General features: G+C 49.7%; 1 protein-coding gene and 1 long non-coding RNA gene across 2 annotated transcripts in view; both read left to right on the forward strand.

Annotated features, from left to right (window-relative positions):
* The window catches only part of LOC122468210, a 32,952-nt gene extending 19,842 nt beyond the window's left edge, over window positions 1-13,110 (forward strand). The window contains exons 3-6 of the long non-coding RNA XR_006293159.1: window positions 6,580-6,800; window positions 11,722-11,795; window positions 11,941-12,020; window positions 12,651-13,110. This is a non-coding gene — a long non-coding RNA (uncharacterized LOC122468210). The remainder of the gene's footprint in view (window positions 1-6,579; window positions 6,801-11,721; window positions 11,796-11,940; window positions 12,021-12,650) is intronic.
* Window positions 13,111-13,929: 819 nt separating this feature from the next.
* The window catches only part of AP3B2 (adaptor related protein complex 3 subunit beta 2), a 34,052-nt gene continuing 26,011 nt past the window's right edge, over window positions 13,930-21,970 (forward strand). The window contains 1 exon segment of the mRNA XM_043554650.1: window positions 13,930-14,234. Within this exon segment, the coding sequence (XP_043410585.1) occupies window positions 14,122-14,234 (113 nt within the window). The 5' untranslated portion in view covers window positions 13,930-14,121.

The following is a 21,970-nucleotide window of genomic DNA, read 5'->3' on the forward strand; positions in this document are numbered from 1 at the left end:
CTGGTCAATTCGTGACAAATTTAGTATTTCTTTGTCTAAAAGACTTAAAGCTTCCCTCCCTGGTCACTTTTCCAGGTCTCCATTCTTTTGTGAAGGCCCCCTTGTACATGTAAAAATGTAATAACATTTGTATGCTTTTCTCCCGCTAATCTTTTTTATATTAGTTTTAATTCTTCGGTCCAGCCAGTGACCCTAAGAGGGTAGAAGAGAATTTTTTCCTCCCTTACACTAACATCTTCAGTACATTGTTGACTAGAAGCAGTGATAGCAGGCATCCTTGTCTTGTTCTGATTTTGAAAGGAAGCTATATTAATTCGCTGCTGTAACGAGGTACCACAAATTGGGTGGCTTAAATAATAGGAATTTGTCATCTCGCATTTCTGGAGCCTGGAAGTCCAAGAGCCGGGGGTCAGCAGGACTGGTTCCTTCTGAGACTGTGAGGGGCAATCTGTTCCATGCCTCTCCTGTAGCCTCTGGTGGTTTATTGGCAACTTTTGGTGTTACTAGGCTGTAGACACATCACCCTGACTTCTGCCTTCATGTTCATGTGACGTTCTCACTGTGTGGTTGTCTGCCTCTGTGTCCACATTTCCTCTTTGTGAGGACACCAGTTCTATGGGATTAGGACTCACCCTAATGGCCTCCTATTAACTAATTACATCTGTAATGACCCCATTTCCAAATAAGGGCACGTTCTGAGATATTGGTTTGAACTTCAGCATATTAATTTTTGTGGGACACAATTCAGCCCATGAGAAGCTCTGACACTTTGCTATTAAATGTATTTGCCACGATAACCTTTACTAGGTAAGTTCTTTTCCATTTCCAGCTTGCTTAAAAGCTGTTATCATAGATGTTAACCTTTAGTCAATGTTTTTATGTACTTAATGAGATTTACTATATGGCTTTTCATAATCTGCAGTGATTTATTCTAATAGCTTTTCTATTTTAGTCCATGCCTGACTTTTCAGAATAAACCCAAATTGATCATGGTTTTAATACATTATTGCTAATAATTTTTTAGAAGACAGTTTCTGCATCTATGTTCATAAGAAAGATTGGCCTATAAGGTTTATTGTTGTTATTATTGTTACTGGATTGCCTTTGCTTTTTATATTGTTAAAATGGCCTCATGAAGTGAGGTGGGGACTATGACAGAGATTGTTGGTTGTTTCACGTTGGGATGATGAAAATGTTCTGGAGATGGATGGTGATGATGGTTGCATGACAGTATGAATGTACTTCATGCCACTGAACTTACACACTTAAAAATGGTTAAAATGGTGTGGTGCCTGGGTGGCTCAATTGGTTAAGCATCTGACTTTTTTTTTTTTTTTTTTTTTTTTTGGCTCAGGTCATGATTTCAGAGTTCATGAGCTCAAGCCCTACGATGGGCTCAGACAGCATAGAGTCTGCTTGAGATTCTTTCTCTCTCTCTTCCTCAAAATAAATAAACATTTTTAAAAAATAGTTAAAATGGTAAATCCTATGTTATGTATGTTTTACCACACACACATACAAAAACCCTATCCACAGGTAACATCCTACTTAACGATGAAGGACTAAAAGCTTTCCTCTTAAGATTGTGAATAAAACAGGCACGTTTGTTCTTGCCATCCTTATTCAGCATTGTACTGGAGATTCCAGGCAGGGCAATTATGAAAGAAAAAGGCATCTAGATTAGAAAGGAGAAAATAAAACTGCCTCTATTTAAAGAAGACATGGGGCGCCTGGGTGGCTCAGTCGGTTAAGCGTCTGACTGTTGATCTCAGCTCAGGTCTTGATCTCAGTGTTGTGTGTTCAAGCCCCGCACTGAGCTCCATGCTGGGTGTGAAGCCTACTTTAAAAAAAAAAGTGACCTGATTTATATATAGGAAATTCTAAAGACACACACACACACACACACACACACACACACACACACACACACCTAATAGCTAAAACCAAATTCAGCAAGGTTTCAGGATATAAGATTAATGTACAAAAATCATTTGTATTTCTGTAAACTAAGTGAAAAATTTGAAAATGAAATTTAGAAAACAGTTTCATTTACAGTAGTATCAAAAAGAATCCTTAGGGATTATCTTTTTACAGAGAACTACAGGACTTATACACTGAAAACCACAAAATATTGTTGAAAGAAATTAAGGAAGACCTAAATAAATAGAAAGACATCCCATTTTCATGGATTGGAAGACAATAATAAGATGGCATTACTCCCCAAATTGATCTAAAAGTTCAACACAATCCCAAGCAAAATCCCAGATGCCTTTTTTTTTTTTTTTTTAAGAAATGGACAAGCAGGGGTGCACGGGTGGCCAGGCCAGTTGAGCGTCTGACTCTTGATATCAGCTTGGGTTATGATCTCAACACGTTCATGAGTTTAAGCCCCACATCAGGCTCCATGCTGACAGTGCAAAGCCCGCTTGCGATTCTCTCTCTGTCTCAAAATAAGTAAACTTGAAAAATGGACAAGCAGATTTTAAAATTCATATGGAATTGCAAGGGACCTTAAATAGCCAAAACAGTCTTTAAAAAGATCAAAGATGGAGAACTCACATTTCCCTATTTCAAGCCTACTACAAATCTACAATAATCCAGATAGTGTGCTGTTAGCATAAGGATAAACATGTAGATCAGTGGAATAGAATCGAGATTCCAGAAGTAAAATCATCAACTATGGCCTATGGATTTTCAACAGAAGTCCCAAGATCACACAATGGGGAAAAGATGATTTCCACAAATGGTGCTCAAAAAACTGAAAATCCACATGCAAGAGAATGAATTAGATCCCTGCCTTATACCATATACAAAAATTAACTCAGTGGATACAAGGCCTAACTGTAAGAGCTTAAGTTAGAAAACTCTTAAAACATAGGTGTAAATCTTTGTGACTTTGTATAATGCAATAGTTTCTTAGCTATGACATCAAAAGCACAAGCAACAAAATAAAAAATAGATCAATTGAACTATACCAAAGTGAAAAACTTTTATGTGTCAATATGTATATCAAGAGAGTGAAAAGACAATACACAGAGTGGGAGAAAATATTTACAGACTACAATTGGATAAAGGTCTAGTATCCATGATATATAAGGAATTCTTACAACCTAAAAATTGAAACAGCCTAATTAAAAATGGCGAAAGGTATTGAATAGACCTTCTCCAACAAAGATCTACAAATGGCCAGGAAGTACATGAGAAGATGCTCAACATCATTTGTCATTAGAGAAATGCACATCAAAACCACAGTTAGATACCACTTCACTCCTACTAGGATTGCTGTAATGAAAAAAGACAATACAAGTGTTAGTGAGAATGTGGAGAAACTGGAACATTGCTGATAGGAATGTAAGATGGTGCATTTGCTTTGGAAAATAGTTGGATGGTTCCTCAAAACATAGAATTATCATATGATGCAGCAATCTACTCCTAGATATAGATCCAAGAGAACTAAAAACATATGCTCCAACAAAAACCGGTACATGAATATGCATAACAGAATTACTCATAACACTCCAACAGTGGGAACAACCCAAATGCCCGTCAACTGATACATGGATAAACAAAATATGGTATATTCATACAATGCAATATTATTTGACCATAAAAACAAAGGATGTTCATAAAAACAAATGCTACACATGGATGAAATCTTGAAAACGTGCTAAGTGAAAGAAGCCAGACACAAAAGGTCACCGATGATATAATTCCATTCATATGAAATGTCCAGAATAAGCAAATCCATAAAGGCAGATTAGTGGTTACTGGGGAGCTGAGGGGAGAGGGGGATCAGGAGTGACTATTTCATGGATATGAGGTGATTTTTTTGTTAAGTTTTTTTAATGTTTATTTTGATTTTTGAGAGAGAGAGAGTGCGAGTAGGGGAGGGGCAGAGAGAGGGAGACACAGAATTCAAAGCAGGCTCCAGACTCTGAGCTGTCAGTACAGAGTCTGATGCGGGGCTCAAACCCATGGACCAAGAGGTCATAACCTGAGCCAAAGTCAGACGCTTAACTGACTGAGCCACCCAGGCCCCCCAATATGGGGTGATTTTTGAGGATGATGAAAATGTTCTGCAGTTAGTTAGTGGTGATCGTTGCTCATATTTACGAACAATCTAAAACCCACTAAATTGTACACTTTAAAATGGTGAACTTCACCGAAGAGATTATATAGATGAAAAGTGAGCACATGAAAATATGTCCAACATATTAAGGAAATGCAATTTAAAGCCATTGCGATAGGGGCACCTGGGTGGTTCAGCCAGTTAAGCGTATGACCTTGGCTCAGGTCATGATCTCACGGTTCGTGGGTTCGAGCCCTGCGTTGGGCTCTGTGCTGACAGCTCAGAGCCTGGAGCCTGCTTCAGATTCTGTGTCTCCCTCTTTGCCCCTCCCCTACTCACACTCTGTCTCTCTCTCTCTGTCTCTCTCTCAAAAATAAGTAAACATTAATAAAAAATTTAAAAATTAAAGCCATCGTGATAAGAAAGACGAGCTCAAAGAGATAGGATGCCTAAATGTTATATGATGTCTGGGAAGGGATCCTGAAACAGAAAAAGGACCTTCGCAAAAATCTAAGGAAATCTGAATGAAGTATGGAGCTTAGTTAATAATAATGTGTGAGTTTTGGTTCATTAGTTGTCCCAAGTGAACCATGTTAAAAAGGGTTAGTTTGGGGGGATGATGAAACCGTTCTTCATCTTGACTGTGATTAATCTATACATGTGTTAAAATTCATAAAAATGTACAACAAAACTAGTTAATTTTACTGAATGTTAATTTAAAAAAAAATAAAATGTTTAAATGGCTTGGAGGAATTGGAGAGTAACTAAGAATCAGTAGAACCCAGACATTTGATCCTTGAAAGAAGTGAACTGCACTGGATGAGATCTGTTTCCAAAGCTTTCTCCTTAGGACACTCCCCAGTCCGCAAGGTGTGGGATGGCTAGAACTCATGCAGAAAGCCACAGACTTCTTGGCTTAAGATAGAAGTGGACTTGGTAGGGGAGGGGTGGGGGGATGGGTGAAGGTAGTCAAAAGGTACAAACTCCCAGTTATAAAATAATAAGTCCTGGGAATGTAAAGTACATATGGCAACTATAGTTTTTTACGAAAAGATATTGGTGGATAAAGTTCAATGCTGCCAGAGCAGCCGGATATCGAGGGAGAAAACCCAGAGAGGAGGAAGCTGAAGAGAAGAAATCCCCTAAATCTGCATATGAAATCCCTCAATTCCTTGTCCAGTGGAAAGCAACAGCTCAAAGGCAGGAAGCAAAAGGCAGATATTTCAACTGCTGCCTGCCACAAGAGAGACAGAATTTGTAGTTTGATTTTCATAAACTCAGAAGAGCTTGGACTGTCCACTGAAATCCCAAAAGGGCCATGTTCTGGAAGACCAAGTGGCAGGACTAAGAAATTCACTTTAATAATAATGGGGAAACTTAAACTCACCATGACGAAGGTTGAACCAAAACTATACAAATACAAGGTCAAGTTCAAGCTATTTTTTTTTAATTTTAATGCTTTTCTTTTTAAGTGTTTATTTTTGAGAGAGACAGAAGTGAGCAGGAGAGGAGCAGAGAAAGAGGGAGATACAGAATCTGAAGCAGGCTCCAAGTTGTCAGCACAGAGCCCAGTGCAGGGCTTGAACTCACAAACCATGATCATGACCTGAACCGAAGTCAGACACTTAACCGACTGAGCCACCCAGTTGCCCCAAGTTCAAGTTACTAATTTGACTGTTTACTAATACAAAAATCAATGTTCTTCAGAAGATAAAAGAATCCAGAATCTGTATAATGTATCATCCCCAACGTCCAGTATAGAATTTTTTTAAATCCTAGACTGCTCCCCCCCTGCAAATATAATTCAGTGTTAATAGAAAGGTCAGACAGTAGCAGTAAATACTAAGACCACCCAAATGTTTGTGGGGGAGAGGTGTCTTTGAAGCAGCTATTATAAATATCTACAAAAGAGTTTAAGGAAAAGAGTGCTAATGAATACATGAATGAGAAATCTTAATACAGAAAAAAATATTTAAAAAATAGAAATTCAAGAACTGAAAATAAAATTAAAAATTCAGTGAGTGAGTTTAACAGCAAATTAATGATGTCCAGAGAAAGGGTCAATGAAAGAAAATATTGAGAAGAGACTGAGAAAAAAATATTGAAAAAAAATGACCTATCAATATTTAGGTGATGGCATTAATTGGAGCTCTGGGAGGAGAGGAGAAAGAAATCAGGGTAGAAAAAATGTGATGAATTAATGGCTACATATATATGTATGTATGCATATATAATTTGTTTCCCTATATCTTGTAGACAAAAAATTTCAGATTCAAAATGTCAGGGAAGCAAAAGATAGGTAAATATGAATAAAACCACTCTTAGGCATGTCACAATCAAACTGCTGAAAAGAGAGATAAAGAGAAAATATTGAAAGTGGCCTAAGATAACCACATGACATGTTGGAGAACAACGTTTTCCGTTCTCATGGACTTCTCACCTGAAACCATGAAGGTCAGGCGATAGTTCTGAAAGAAAAACCCATTAATACGGAATTCTGTATCCAATAGGATGAATGAAAATGATATCAGAGAAAACCTCAGACCGTCATGAATGAATAAAGAGAACAAACAAAAACCAGAACAGTTCCAGTGGCTACCAGAGAAGAGGTGGATGGAAGGATGGGTGAAATAGATAAATGCGATTAAGAGTATACTCACCTTGACGAGCCCCGAGAAAGGCACAGAATCGCCGGATGATCGTGTTGTACGCCTGAAACTAATATAACATTGTATGTTAAATATACTTCAATGTGGTATATGTCTGAGTAAATATAGAAGACTATTTTGTCTTCTTTCTCTAAAAGATAGGACACTTTTTTTTTTTTAATGTTTATGGATTTATTTTGAGAGACTACACGCATGTGCGTGTGCTGTGCTGTCAACCAGAGCCCTGTGCAGGGCTCGATCTCACGAAGTGTGAGATCATGACCTGAGCCAATATCAAAAGTGGGATGCTTAACCGACTAGGCCACCCGAGACGCCCCAAGATAGGACACTTTAAAGCAAAAATTATAACATTACCTTGTGGCTTATAAGGTATGTAAGTATAAAGTATGTAAGTATAAAATATGTAAGCATAAAGTATGTAAACTATAACATATATAACAAATACAGCATAAAAAATAAAGTAGGGGATAGTGGTATTGGACACATATGTTTACAAATCTACATTTTATATGAAGTTGTTTGATATTATCTCTCAGGTAGTTTGTGAAAAGTTAAGTAGATACGTAGCAATACCTAGAGACACTTCTGAAATATAAGACAAAGGTAGAGCTATTAATAGATAAAATAGAATTCTTAAAAAATACTTGAATATGTTAAAAGAAGACAGGAAAGGGAAAACAAAGGAACAAAAATCAAAAGGAGAATTAAAAAATGGTAGACCTAAGTCCAACCATATCAATTATTTATTAAATATCTATGGACTAAACAGCTTAAAGGCAGAGATTGCCAAAATGAATTAAAACAAGACTCACCTATATTCCGCCTAAGAGATGCACTTTAAATATAAAGACATAAATTGAAAGTAATAGGATGGTAAAATACAGAACCTGCAAATAGCATATCAGATGAAATAGACTTCAACACAAAACGTATTAGCAGAGATAAGGAAGGACATTCATAACGATGCAAAGTCAAGTCATCGGAAAGACATCACAATCATAAAATGTTTATGTATCCAACAGAGTTTCAAAATCTACAGAGCAAAACTCAGCAGAGCTAAAGGGAGAAGTAGACCATCTCACAATCATAGTTGGAAGTCTTAATGTTCCTCTCTTAGCAACTGGTAGAAAAACTACACAAAAAATCAGTAAAGATATAGATGATCTGAACAGCATTAATCAGCCATGTTGACCTCACTGATATATCTAGAATACTGTACCTAAATGTGCAACATAAATATTCTTTAAATGCACATAGTATATCCACCAAAATATACCATATGTTAGTGGATAAAGCAAGTCTCAATAAATTTAAAGGGAATATATAGAGAGTTTCTCAGACCGCAGTAGGGTGGGGATGGGGCACTTGGGGACCCTAGAGGCCAGTGAGGGGATAAGTACAGGTCAGCTGTGGGGGGAGGGGCAGAACACTGGGAAGAAGAGAGAGAAGGTGAATGAGGGCACCAATAACCCACCCCAGACCCCAGCCTCACAGTCATTGGCTGCCACCTGCCCTCTGCGTTGCCAAGGGGGCGAGCTGCCATCAGACTGGCCAAGGCCTCAGTGCACAGAATGGGGTGCCAGGGCTTCCTGCTTGGCTCCCTTCTCTGCCGCAGGGACGGACAGCTTGTCCACTCTGCTCTGGCCGCAGAGGAGAGCGCCTAGCGAGGTGTGGGGTGCACCTGCAGGGTAAGCTGCTTGGCCTGGGGGCTGGGATCCAGGTGGGATTACTCTGTGCCAAGAGGGAGGGGGGTGACCAAAGCCTTTGCGAGGGAAGGGTGGCCTGGAGCAGAGTGTGCTGGGGGCTCCAGGGAAGGGCCTGCTCGGCCCCAATAGGGAGCCCCGACCCTTGTTCTGACTGAGATGGCCAGCTGAGGGCAGTGACCCCAAAACCTTGCTTCCCACAGAGGAACTCTGTCCAGGGCTAGACTGAAGGGGGATGGGAGGGGCCAGGAGTTCCGACTACAGCCACAGAGCCTAGGGCCACCACGATGGCCCCACAGTGTCTGTGCTCAGTGACAGGACCCCATTGGGTTGAGGTCGTGAAGGGGCCTCGGAGAGACTGCCTGGTAGGCCCACGTCCAATCGCAAGGCTAGCATCCTCATTCTGTCTCCCCGAAGCCTCAGTGGGGCTGAAAGGAGGAAAAGCTCGGGCCCCCAGCAAAGCCCCCACGGGGCAGGCAGCGTTGTTGGGAAGGTGCCAAGAGACTGAGCTGTTTTGTGCCCTGGGCTCTTGCTCACAGCTCCAGGGGCCTTGCTCCTTTCTTCTCCTACAGAGAGAATGGTGGCGTGGCTCTATGAAAGTCAAAGGGAAGGGCGGCCGCTTCTCCAGCTCAGGAAGCACACATGGGGTCGGTACATCCTGGGGCAGGGGGAACACTCGTGCGCTGCAGCTCGAGAGAGGTAGTACTGTGCAGTGGTTAAGGTCAAGGGCACTAGACCAGATCATCTGTGGTTGAATCCCGGTTTCTCCACTTACTAGCTTGTAACCTTGGCAATCTTTGCGAGGCTTGGTCCCCCCCATCTGTAAAATGGGAACGAAAACAACAGTATCTATTTTATGACCATCATTAGGGCTAAATGGGGCTTTAGCACAGGTTTTTAGCAATAGATATTTATTATTATTACTATTACTATTACTATTACTATTACTATTACTATTATTATTGATGGAGCACCACATGTAGACCCAGATCCACTATCTGAAGGGGCATCTCCTCATCCAGACCCTGACTCAAATTCCAGGGCCTGGCTGATGGTGGCCAAAGTGTCCCCATCCTTCCCACCACCACCACCACGGGGAACTTTTCAGAGGGAGAGTCAGAGGTGGGGCCCTGCTCGCCAAGCCTTTCCAGCCGGGTGATTCCCTGAGAGCTCTGGGGCAGGGGTCACGGGGAGGCAACAGCCTCTGAGGGCCCATTGTTCTCCTCTGAGCCGAGAAAAATGCATTCTCTCCACCTCTCTACCCCTCACGCCAAACTCTGCACCCTCATGGGCGGACCAAAGAGAAGCCAACACTGCCCGGCTCTCCTCGTCCGGCTCACAAAGAGCTCTCTGTGCCTCACAATGGTCCTGTGAGGCCCAGCCTTCTGGGCTTACTATCCCCAGTTCACAGATGAGGAAGTTGAGGCCCACAGGGAGGAAGTGGCACACGTGATGTCCCACATAGAGAAGTGGCTCAGTCGGGACTCTGCCTCCCAGTCCCAGGACTGCAGCACAGAGCTGTGGGCACAAACAGGGCACAGCCTAGGGGGATCTGTGGGAGGGGCAGTGGCCTGGCCCCTCCCTCCTGAGCGGCCAGGTGGTGATAGCTGGGTTTTGGTTTTTTTCTCCCTAGATGAGCTTCACATCCCAGGTAACTGGAGCAGAAGTCCTCAGCGTGTCTTGTTTTCTCCCCAGGTGGGATGTCTGCTGTCCCAATAGGGGCCAGGATCCAGCTGTGATGGCTCCTTGGCCTAATGACAAAGCGGGAGAGGAAAACAGGAACCACGGTGCCCTCCCTGTTAGGAGGATTGCAGGAGAGCATGACCTAAGGCCACAGGACTGTGCACATGACTGTGGTCTCCTGAAGTCAAGGCAGATGGAAAGGGAGAGACCTGAACCTAGGGTGACGAGTCATCCAGGTTTTCCTGGGTTCGGGATGTGTTTTTAAAACCTGGAATGGGGGCGCCTGAATGGTTCAGTCGGTTAGGCATCCGACTTCGGCTCAGGTTATGATCTCACCATTCGTGGGTTCAAGCCCTGCATCAGGCTCTGTGCTGACAGCTCAGAGCCTGGAGCCTGCTTCGGATTCTGTGTCTCCCTCTCTCTCTGCCCCTCCCCCGCTCACACTCTATCTCTCTCTCTCAAAAATGAATAAACGTTAAAAAAGAAAAATAAAAACAAAAAACAAACCTGGAATGTTCCAGGCAAACTGGGATGAGTTGGTCACCTGACTCTTTCACAGCTCCCAGTCTGGGAAGATGAGACTCACCCAGGAATAAGTAGAGGAGACTACAGACTGGGACCAGGAAGGAAACGAAGTGTTGGGGGATGGGGAGCCATGGCCACATTGTGGTTGGCACTCCATAAAGCAGCCTGGGGCAGCCCGGCTCCTCATTTGCATATGAGTCCTTCCTCTCCAAGTCAAATCTGTTGGAGTCAAGTCCCTCCCTTCCAACGAAAATACCCAGACATGGGGGGTGGGGGAGCAGAGGGGGAGCTGGGGGCCGGGTGGGGAGGGGTCTACTTCTTTCTCCCAGGGCTTCTGCAGCTGGGACCGCTGGGCACTCACCAGGCCCTATTTTTGCCCCCTTTCCAGGCACTCTCTGAGGCCACATCTCAGGCACAGTCCAGGGGGCCATCCTTCCAAGTCCCCAGGGCACTCTCTTCCCAGTAGATAGGACAAATCTGAACTAAATGGGTTTCTTACTTCCTTCTAGAAAGGAAGGTAAAGGTGATCAGACACATACAGTCATGCACACCTACATTAAGCTGTGTGCACTCCAGCGATGTGGAACCTCCGTGGACCTCAGTTTCCTTATCCTGGAAACAGGGATCCTGTACCTATCTTGTAGAATTGTAGTAAGCATCAAATGAACAGTTGCTCCATAGATATTTGTTGTTGGAGGGGACTCGGTCCACTCAGGCTTGGGAGGAGAGGCCTCTCTTGGGTCCAGATGTCACCCAGGTTTCTGTTTCTTCAGGGCTTCTGCTCAACTCAACTACATGCAGTTCTTGGTGTTGCCTCCAGAGAATGGCAAGGTGGGAGATGTTTGAGGAAAGGGGCGGAATGGAAAGGCTGGAATTTAAGAGGAGAAGAAAACATTGGATGAGGAGGAGGTCCCAGTCTCTGGGAACTGAGTTCTTAGTGGTGGCTCAGGGCAGGATTTGTCCATCGGCGATGTCCAGGCCTCTGGAGTTCTTCAGCACATGGAGGCAGGTGTGGGTTAGTGAAGCCTAGCCCCTGGAGCATAAGTCCTCAGCGTGTCTTGTTTTCCCCCAGGTGGGATGTCTGGAGAAGACAGGTCTCCACTGATGACCGGCAGAAGGAACTGGCACCCCCCCCTGCGCAAACAGGTCTGGTCGCTGTTTCCTCTCAGGCCCTGACTGGGGCGGTCACTACCATCCAGTCCTTCCTCTCTGAGGCTTTCCTGGGGTAGCACTGGGAGGCTGTGGAGTTAGAGGGCAGCGAGCCTGAGCCGCAAGACCTCTTCCTGTTCAGGCTGTTGTCCGCTGCTGGACACTGGTGCGGGGCCCACGTGGGCGTGTGCTGTGGCCATGGGGAGATCATCCGCCTCGAAGGTGAGCATCTCCAGCTGAAACATTGGCCCTAGTCTGCCAGAGAGGCCGCCCATCCAAGCCCTGTTCTACCAGTGGGCAGGGCACACGAGAATGAAAACTGCAGGCTCCTAGCTGGAGGGGTGAGTCTCTGAAGATGGGCGCTTGGGCACCCAGGGAATGGGGCTCAGGGCCCCGGGGTCCTGGGAGATTTGGGTGCAGGATCACGGCACTGGGGTCACAGGACCTAACTGGCTCTGACTTGCACCCATCGGGTGATCCCTGCAGGCAGGAATGTAATCAGCCACAGGCTTCACACGTCTCTGTGTTCCTGCAAAGCCGTTGTATCTAAACGGGCAGTGCCTGCTGCTACACCCCCGCTCTCTGCTGTGGCGTGTGCTTCGTAGACGTGGTGGCCTTGACCGTGGGCGAGGCAATGGACTCAGACCCACCCCCCCATCACCCCATGCGCAGCAACTGCTGGACACTTCACTGGGTCTGCTTCGACTCCGGGGCCCATCCGGATCCCCTACAGATAGATGGCAGTCCTATTAGCTGGGTGAGTCTGGCCCAGCTACCCACGCATGATCCCAGCCCGCCTCCAGAGCTAACCAGTGTGCTCCTGCAGAACTGGTACTGTCTCTCCCCACCCAGGCCATGCTCGTCAAACTCAAGATCCACTTTACTCTGGCAGACCCAAAGCACCCAGAAGTAAACTAGCCTGCCAACTTGGTGAGGTTCTACTTCTCTGAAAGTCTCTTGGGACCATCCAGGAAGGCCCCAGCTCACAGATCCTAGGCACATCTATTTCCTTCAGCCTACCAACTTCCAAACCTAGGCACTGCCCTGGTCCTTGTTAACCCCCATGCCCATTCGCCCAGTGGAACCTACCTATAGAGCCCTCTTTCTGTGCCCACAAATTCTGATTCTGGAGATGCTGAGATCCAACAGTCAGCCCTATAAACTCTTCCACTTTCCAGGTCAAGCCCTCTTCACCTTCTCCTCCAAGCCCAGTCAAGAGACCCAGCCATCCAACCTGATGTGCCAAACTCAGGCCCAACTAGATCCCATCGCTTTCTCCAGCCTGGCCACTACTTTCTCTCTAGATCCAGGCAGCCTTTCCTCAGGGAAAGGGGGGGGGGGGGGGGGGGGGGGAGGGTTGTGCTTCACGCCTTCGGATCTGAGTTGGAAGCCTCACATGATCCAGGAGTCCTGGCTGTCACACCAGACCCTAACCCAGCCCTATCCCTTCCTTCCTAGGTGTCACTGGACCTGAACTTGACTGTGGATAGGTGTGACCTCAGGCCATCCTGAGTGGGCACGGCTGCTTCAGAAGTGGTCATTAAACGATATTGCAAAGCTGGATTCGGGGTTCACTGCCCCTTCTATTCGGTGTCTATTTCTCTACCCGAAGCCTGCTGTACGCTCCTCTCTTGGGCCAGACTTAAATTGTCACCTCCAGCTAGCCTTCTGGCTTCCTGATGAGAAAGCAAGACACCATCAGAGGGGCCCAGATTTTGTAGGCAAGATGGAGCTGAGAGAGGGAGCGTCTTTGGTCTCCGAAGCGGGTCTCCCAGTGCAGTGCCTCCTTCCTGCTCTAGGACCCCCAGCCCTGTGGCACAGCCTTCTCTTCAGTCCCCTGCTTTCCTTCCACTGCGTGGGTGAGCATCGGTGACCGTGTCGGGAATGAGCGGAGTCCCTGGAGGCCCTTCCACCGAGACCCCGTGGTCGGGGGTGGGGGTGGTGAGGGAAGGCGTTGTGCGTCTCCCGGAAGGCTGTCCCATCCTCAGTCCAGCGGCCTCCACCCACCCCCGGAACAGTCCCTCTAAGGGACAGGAACCTCCCTTACCGGGAGGGGGAAGGAAGGCGGGGATTTCCGAGGGATTCGGGCGGGGCCAGACCCTGCGGCACCGCCCCGCCCCCTCCGCGGACACGCCCTCCGCTCCGCAGGCGCCGGTGCCTTTAAGAGCCTCCCCGCGCGGCCCTGATTGATAAATCCGCGCGCTGCCTCCGCCCGCGCAGATTGCGGCCTCCGCGGAGCCGGGCCTGCGCTCGCCTCCTCGGTCCCAGCAGCACCCCGGCCGCGCGGCCTCCGCCCCCGCGAAGCGCTCTCTCCGGCAGCCCCATGTCGGCCGCCCCCGCCTACGGCGAAGACAAGGGCGGCTCCGCCGGCCCCGGGGAGCCCGAGTACGGCCACGACCCCGCGAGCGGCGGCATCTTCTCCTCCGACTACAAGCGGTGAGAGAGCGCGCGGCGCGCCGGCACCATGGACAGCGGCCCGGCCGCGCGGCCCGGAAGCCCGCCCTGCCCCCTCCCGCCGCCGCCGCCGGGCCCCCGCCCCGCCCCCTCCCGCCGCGGCCCGACCCTCGCGGCCCTGTCCTCCCGCGCCGCGCGCCGCCCGAGGGCCCACCCGGGACCCGGGGAGGGGCTGGAGGCTGGCGGGGGATGGGCGCACCCTCCCGCCCCAGGCGTGCCCGCTGGGTGTGGGTTTGCATCACCGGTTCCCCGCCTTTTTCCCCTCGCCCGCGGGGCGAGCGGGCTCCTGAGGACCGCGCGGGAGGGGGCAGAGGCCGTGAGGTCCAGCTCGGGGCCTCTCCGGGAAGGCCGGCCCGGGGTGTGCACCCAGAACCTCCACGGCCCGGCCCCTCGTGCAAGTCCACGTCCCTCATTCTGGCCCCACGCTAGCACCCCCAGGCCGCATCCCTGCTTCCCACTTTGCCCCTGTACTTCAACCCCACCTGGGCTTCCCACTCTTCCCCTCCACCTTTGGCTCATTCGTTGGTTCATTCGTTTATTTGTAAATCCTGAAACAAGCATTTTTCAGGGACTGCTGTGTCCATTCTCATCCCAGTCACTGTGAATACAGGCGTGAACCTGAACCGGTCCCCACCCTCTAGTTGCTCTGGAGGGTTGCCCCAGAGGGAGAATCTGTGTTGGGGGGTGGACAGCCGGAGGGGTGCGAAGAGCTGGTCTCTGGCCCTGGGGAACAGGGAGAGGGGGGAGTGAGGAATGTTCCAGGCAGAGGAAAAGCTTTTAGGTTTTGTAGGTGCTAGTACGGATGGCCAGAATCAAATCGCTGCGCCAGGCCTCCGAGTGACCAGAAATGAGGGTGGGAAGGTGCCAAAGTGGCGAGGAGTTCTAAGCAGGGGATATCAGATTTGCATTTTAGAAGGATTCTAGGCTGGATTGTGGAGAGGAGACTGGAGGTGTGCTGGTTTAAGCAGGAGACAAGGCCTGGGGAGGGGGGGTTGAGTGTTGGGGGAGGGAGACATGATGGTGGGCTAGACTATGGTGGGGACAGAGGATCTGAGGGCTCTTGAGGGGATAGAAGTCACAGACTGATGATTAACTGGGGGGAGAAGATAAGAATAATACTCAGGTTACTATTTCTTGTAACTGGATAGATGGTGGTTGCTGTACAGTGTGATTGGAAATAAAGATGTTACAAGCAAATTCGGGAAAATAATGGTGAGGCCAACTTTTGACAGGCTGGGATTATAAACCCTGAGGGATATTCAAGCCTAGGAGGTAGCTGGATTTTAGGATTTGGATTCCAGGAGAGATTATTAACATATGTATGTTAATCAAAGCCACAGAAGGAAGTTAAGATAACCCAGGGAGAGCATATAAAATGAGTTCAGGGGCGCCTGGGTGGCTCAGTGGGCTAAGCGTCAGACTTCAGCTCAGGTCATGATCTAGCTGTTGGTGGGTTCAAACCCCACGTCGGCTCTGTGCTGACAGCTCAGAGCCTGGAGCCTGCTTTGGATTCTGTGTCTCCCTCTCTCTCTCTGCCCCTCTTCTGTGCACTCTCTCTCTCTTTCTCTCAAAAGTAAAGATTAAAAATTAATTAATTAATTAATTAATTTAAAAAATGAGTTCAGACGGCACACGGGTATGAACCCTAAAGACACCTCAGGGATGACCAGAATGCAGGGGGAAGTGTTTCAAGGTTACTGAGAAAAAGTAAACCAAAGGCTGGAAGGAAACAAAATGTTTCAAGAAGGAGGAAGCAATCAGCAATGTCCACTCAAACAAGGGAAGACGACCACTGATTTGACAAAGAGAAGGTCAACCCCTCCTTGCTCCAGGTCCCACCTCCTGTCCTGGGGGACAAGTCTGACAAAATCAGAAGAGGAGGAGCTAGATTATTTTTCCCCAACATTCTATCATGAACAGCTTAAAACATACAGAAAAGTTGAGTGTGTAATGTGAGGAATACGTATGCCCTCCACCTAGATCCAACTGATGTTGACGCTCTGCTGTATTTGCTTTTTCTAACATCGAGCCATACAGATTTTTGGCTGAACCATGTAACTTACAGACATCATGGCGGCCCCTCAGCCTTAAATTCTTTTTATTTAAAAAAATTTTTTTTTCTTTCTAGTGCTTATTATTTTTTTGAGAGAGAGAGAGAGAGAGCACAAGAGAGACAGAGCGTGAGTCGGGGAGGGGCAGAGAGAGAGAGAGGGACACAGAATCCATAGCAGGCTCCAGGCTCCGAGCTGTCAGCACAGAGCCTGACGCGGGGCTCGAACTTACCGACCACGAGATCACAACCTGAGCTGAAGCTGGTCGCTCAGCCGCCTGAGCCACCCAGGCGCCACCTCTTTTCTTTTTTTTAAGTTTATTTATTTACTTTGAGAAAGAGAGTGAATGGGGGAGGGGCAGAGAGAGGGGGAGAGAGAGAATCCCAAGCGGGCTCTGTGCTGTCAGCCCAATGCGGGCTCGATCCCACGAACGAGGATGAGATTGTGACCTGAGCCAAAATCAGGAGTCGGACGCCTCCCAGGCGCCCCAGCCCTGAGTTCTAATCAGCATCGAAAGCCAGATTCGAGTGAGTAGAGAAGCAAATAGGAGGTGAATAAATAAAACCCAGAAGATGGGAAATTTGCTTTCAAGAAGTGTGTACAGGGGAGAGAGAGAAAGAGTTGCTGGAGGAGAGAATTCGTTCAAGAAGGTTTGTGTATTTTATTTGTGTTGTTATCTGTCTTCACTGTGAGGGTGGGAGGGGCTGGAACAAGTCTAACTGCTGGTGGGAAGGAGCCAGCAGCCCGGAGAGGGAGAGGGCGAGGCTGAAGGGAGCTACGCGCGGCCTGGGCCGCTGGGTGATGGGAGCACCGCCTGGCTTGGAGGAGGATCACTCTACCCGGGCGGAGGGGGGCAGGAGGAGAGGAGACACAGATGCCTGGAGCTGCAGGGGATGTTATCTAAGGCCTCTCATTTTCTGTGAGAACCAAGTGGTAAGGTACGAGCCAGGCCGTGGGTGGGGATTTGAGGCGCGTCAAGGGGGTCTGAAGCCACCTGCTCCTGGCAGGGGAGGGGCGGTACGGACGGAAGGCCAAGGGTGTGAGTGAGAGGGCAGCTGCAGGGATGGACCTGGGGGGCCTGGGCCAGGGAGGGGGGAAGCAGAGGGAAGACCAAGCTGATAGGAAGGCGGGAGTCCGGGACCTGGCTCTGGCTTCGGTCCGAGTGGGGAGCAGGCGTGCAGGATTTCTGAGGAAGAGCGGTTCTGGGGAGGCAGAGGTCCAGATGTGGCCGGAGAGTGGAGGTGAGGAGTGGGTCCCTCACCCCTGTCTGGATCAGCTCCCCTGACCACGGCCCCCCAGCCCCCTGGTGGGAGATTGGGGTGGCTTAGTCCCCAGTCGCTGCCTTCCTCCCCCTCTCAAGTCCTCGTCTCTGAGCAGTGAACGGGAAACCGGAGCCTCCCTGCCTGCCAGTGTCCGGTTACTGAGTCTGGGAGGCGGGCCGTCTGGTAACAGGGACAGGCGTCCCCAGCTCCCTGGTCAGCTGGGTCTCATCTCGGAGCAGGACCTGGTGCCCGATGCAGCGATTCCTGCAGCTCCCGGGGGCCGTGGTGAGGCCGGGGGGCCGGGGGGCCTGCGGAGCTGACCGGGAGGCTGCCAGCCCTGTGCTGGGCCCCGAAGGCGGCCCCCCACCCTGGTACCAGGCCTTGCAGCCTGAGGAGCTTCGGTGGCTGCAGGCCCCGGAGGAAGACACGGCCCCAGAAGCGCCTCTGGAAGGGTCTTGCCCGGAGCCTGGCCGGAGCGAGAGCCAGAGCCAGAGCCAGAGCCAGAGCCAGCCGCTAAGGTACAGAGGAACTCCCAGCGACCCTCACCCCGACGCCCGGAAGGCCAGAGGCCAGGCTGAGTCCTTCGGGTCCCACCTGCTCCGGAGGAGGACCGGGCCGGCGTTGGGGTCCAGGCTGGAGGGGGTGGCAGGGGCACCGGGTGGGGGCTGAGGGTACGAGGGGGGCGGACTTCACTTAAGGGAGCTGCGGGCTCTCTGGGGAGGAGGATAATGAAATGTTTGAGGGTCCAGGGCCACCTTGACTTTGCCCGAGGTCCCGGCTCCAGCGGGCTCTGAGTGGGGTTTGGAGACTGGCTAAGGCACAGGGCTTGGCCAGCCCTCCCCGTCAAGTGGGCTGGGACCCCACTCGTGTGGTGAGGAGAGGGACGTGGTGTCGGGGGAGGTGGGCCTGTCTGGCCTCCGTGCCATGTTCTCCCCCTGACTGGCTCTGGCCACCCTCCCCGCACCCCCAGAGTCCCTCAGGCCAGGCTGGGGGGTCAGGTGGGAGCGATTGCGGTGTAAGGGGATCTGACCGCGGGAGGCTAAGGTTTCGGGGCTTTAGAGCATTGCCCTGTATCTCCCGCTTCCTCTTCCTCTTGGGCACACAAGCTGGTGGAGACACGGGACCCGGGGCGGTCACATCCCAGGAGGGAGCTGCTCCGTTAACGGGCATTTGACAATCCAGCCTGGGCTGTGCGTGCTGCGTACCCACAGTCCCTCCACCCCTGGTCCCCCTCTGCCCAGGGCCCTGGGGTGTATGCGCCAGGCTGGGAGGGTGGGGGTAGCGTGGGCGCCCCCGTGCAGGCCCCAGGGTGTGTGCGTTTGACACAGGCCTGTGGCATTTCTGGGAGCGGTGAGGACGCCCAGGTGTGAGCAAGTCTGCTTTAGAGAACACCCGGAGTCAAAAAGGACCGGGCAGACTCCCGCTGCTCCCCGTGAGGTCACCCCAGGCTGACCCCAGGCTGATCCCTTAGAAGGTCGGAGGATCCACGAGGCTGCATATGCATTGGATCCTAGCAGCCTACACTCACCCTCCAGAATTGCAAATAGGAGTCCCCTGGACACTGGGGAATGAGACCGAGTGACAGCTCTGTCCAGAGGGTGTATATGTACGTGGTGTGTGTTGGGGGGGGTGCTCGTGCAGGGTGTACATGTCTAGATGAAGACGTGGGGGGCTGTGGAGAGGACTTGTTGGCGATGTGTGTGTGTTTGTGGGTGTCTGTAGGGATATGTAGTTGAGGTGTGTGTTGATGGCTGTGTGGGTTTATGTGGACAGTGTCTGAATGGTGTATGTGTCTGTGTGTGTTTCTCTGGAGGTTGTGGGCGTGTGTCTGCAGGGGCTTTTTTGTGGGTGTGTGTGGGTTTACGTACAAATCCTATGTGCCTGGGAGATGCAGGCGTGTCTGGGGGTGTGTGGGGGTGCCTGTGGGGGTGCAGGTGTCCCTGTGGGGGTGTGGGGGTGTCTGCGGGGGAGATACGGGAGTGTGTGGATGGTGCTGGCATTTGGTGGGGATGTTGGGGTGTGTCGGTGTCCCTGGGTGTGAGTTGACTGTGAGGTGTGTGCGTAGGGGCACCTGGCAGTGGTGTGTGTCGTAGCCCGGGGGTGGTGGTGCCCGGCTTTCATTCTTCCTGCAGCCCCAGTGCCACCCAGGCCCGGCTGACCGGTCTGTACCTCTTTCCATAGACAGTTCCCCCCGCCCACCCTGCCCTGTCCTGAGCTCCGCCCCTTAGGAACTGGCCACCGGGTGGGTGTTGGGCAGAGTGACGGGCCCCGGCTCGGCCATGGGAAAGTATCCTCTGATTTTGCGGGCATCTTCCAAGTGATCAGCATGACCGGGCTGGACATCTTCTGCCCTCATCTAACAGCTAGCACGTCCGCTGTGTTCCAGAAGGCATCATCTTTCTGCTTTGCTTTCCATCAGAAAATCTGTTCGGGCAGGACGCTTTCTAAAACCCTTGGAACCTCCGTTTCTTAGCAGCCCTTCCGTCCCTTCTGAGTGTGTGTTAGGCACTCAGGCATCTGCAAAATGCAGCCCTAGGAATAGGCGTGTGCCGTTCCGCGTTCTCCTCCTCTTAGCCTCTGCCGCTTACTCGTCTCTCCACGTCAGCCACACAGTCACGTTTGCCTCTGTGACTCTCGTCACGCTCTTCCCTGCTGACCCTGCTCCTTCCGATTTCTGGCCGTCTGTTGTTTCTAAATGTTTCGCTGCCTTTTTCTTTTTCTTTTTTTTTAATTTTTTAACGTTTATTCATTTTTGAGAGACAGAGAGAGACAGAGTGTGAGTGGGGGAGGGGAGGAGAGAGAGGGAGACACAGAATCCGAAGCAGGGTGCAGGCTGCAAGCTGTCAGCACAGAGCCCGACGTGGGGCTCGAACCCACAAACCGTGAGATCATGACCTGAGCCAAATTTGGGCGCTTAACCAACAGAGCCATCCGGGCGCCCCTAAACGTTTTCACTGCTTTTCAATTTCTACTGTCAGTGATACCTTTCTAGACTGGGTTCTCCTGCCTGGGCCAAAAGTTGTGGGTTATCCGAGTATCATCTGGGAAATGGGAGAACCGTGCAGGACTGCACACACAGCTGCTCACCACATTTTGGAACTGTCTTGGCAACACATGAGTGTATCCCTTGTCCCACAGCTCTCTGGGCTGCGGAGAGACACATTTTTCCATGGGCTCATTCACAGTTCTCTGTTCACTTCTTTGACCACCAGCCCCTGCACCTCTGAGTATGGTTGGGCAGGTTGTTCATTGGACAAGGGCACCTGGCCGAGGAATAGCAGACTATACTCCGCTCATTGAATGGGGAGCAACAGCTCAGGGCTGTGTCCACCTGGAGAGACAAGCAGATGGTGGATGTGCTTGCAGCAGCCCTGACAGCGAATGCTAGAAACAGATCTTAAATCGATAGCAGTACTTAATTTTGAATATTGAACTTGTATTTGCCACATCCCAAATAATGTCCTTTCTGTTGCTATTATAGGCTGGGTTGTGTCCCCTTCAAATTCCTATGTTGAAGTCCTAACCCCCACTGCTTCAGAATGTGACTATTTTGAGTAGGGGTCTTTAAAGCGGTGGTTATGTTAAAATGAAGTCATTAGGGTGGGCCCCAATCCTAATCCAATCTGGTGTCCTTGTAAGAAGAGGAAATTCGGACACGGGGACACCCAGAGGGGAGACCATGTGAAGATACAGGAAGCTAGGGGTGCCCGGGTGGCTCAGTCGGTTGAGCGTCTGACTTCAGCTCCCGTCATGATCTCATGGTCTGTGAGTTCGAGCCCCCGGTCGGGCTCTGTGCTGACAGCTCAGGGCCTGCCACCTGCTTTAGGTTCTGTGTCCCCCCCCCCCTTGCCCCTCCCCTGCTGGTGCTCTGTCTCTGTCTCTCTCTCAAAAATGAATAAGCATTTAAAAAAATTTTTAAGATACAGGAAGACAGTCATCTGTGAGGCCAGGAGAGAGGCCTCGGAAGAAACCATGCCTCCTGACACCGCCTCAGACTTCTAGTCTCCAAAATTGTGTGAAAATAATATAGGTCGTTTAAGCCTTCCAGTCTGTGGTACTTTGTTACGGCAGCCCTAGGGAACAAATACAGTCGCCTTATTTGCTTTCATTTTTATTTTATTTTATTTTTTTTTAGTTTTATATACCAAAGTTAAAATAAAATTGAACCCAGCCATCTGGTTACTGATAACTTTATGACCTTGAATGTAAAAATTTCCCCTTTATAACTTATATATTTAAAAATAATGTCACTAAACAGGGTGCTTGGGGGCTCAGTCGGTTAAGCGTCCGACTTCAGCTCAGGTCATGATCTCGCAGTTTGTGGGTTCGAGCCCCGCGTCGGGCTGTGTGCTGACAGCTCGGAGTCTGGAGCCTGCTTCGGATTCTGAGTCTCCCTCTCTCTCTG

The sequence above is a fragment of the Prionailurus bengalensis genome, chromosome B3, assembly GCF_016509475.1.
Source record: "Prionailurus bengalensis isolate Pbe53 chromosome B3, Fcat_Pben_1.1_paternal_pri, whole genome shotgun sequence".
Taxonomy (NCBI): Eukaryota; Metazoa; Chordata; class Mammalia; order Carnivora; family Felidae; genus Prionailurus; species Prionailurus bengalensis.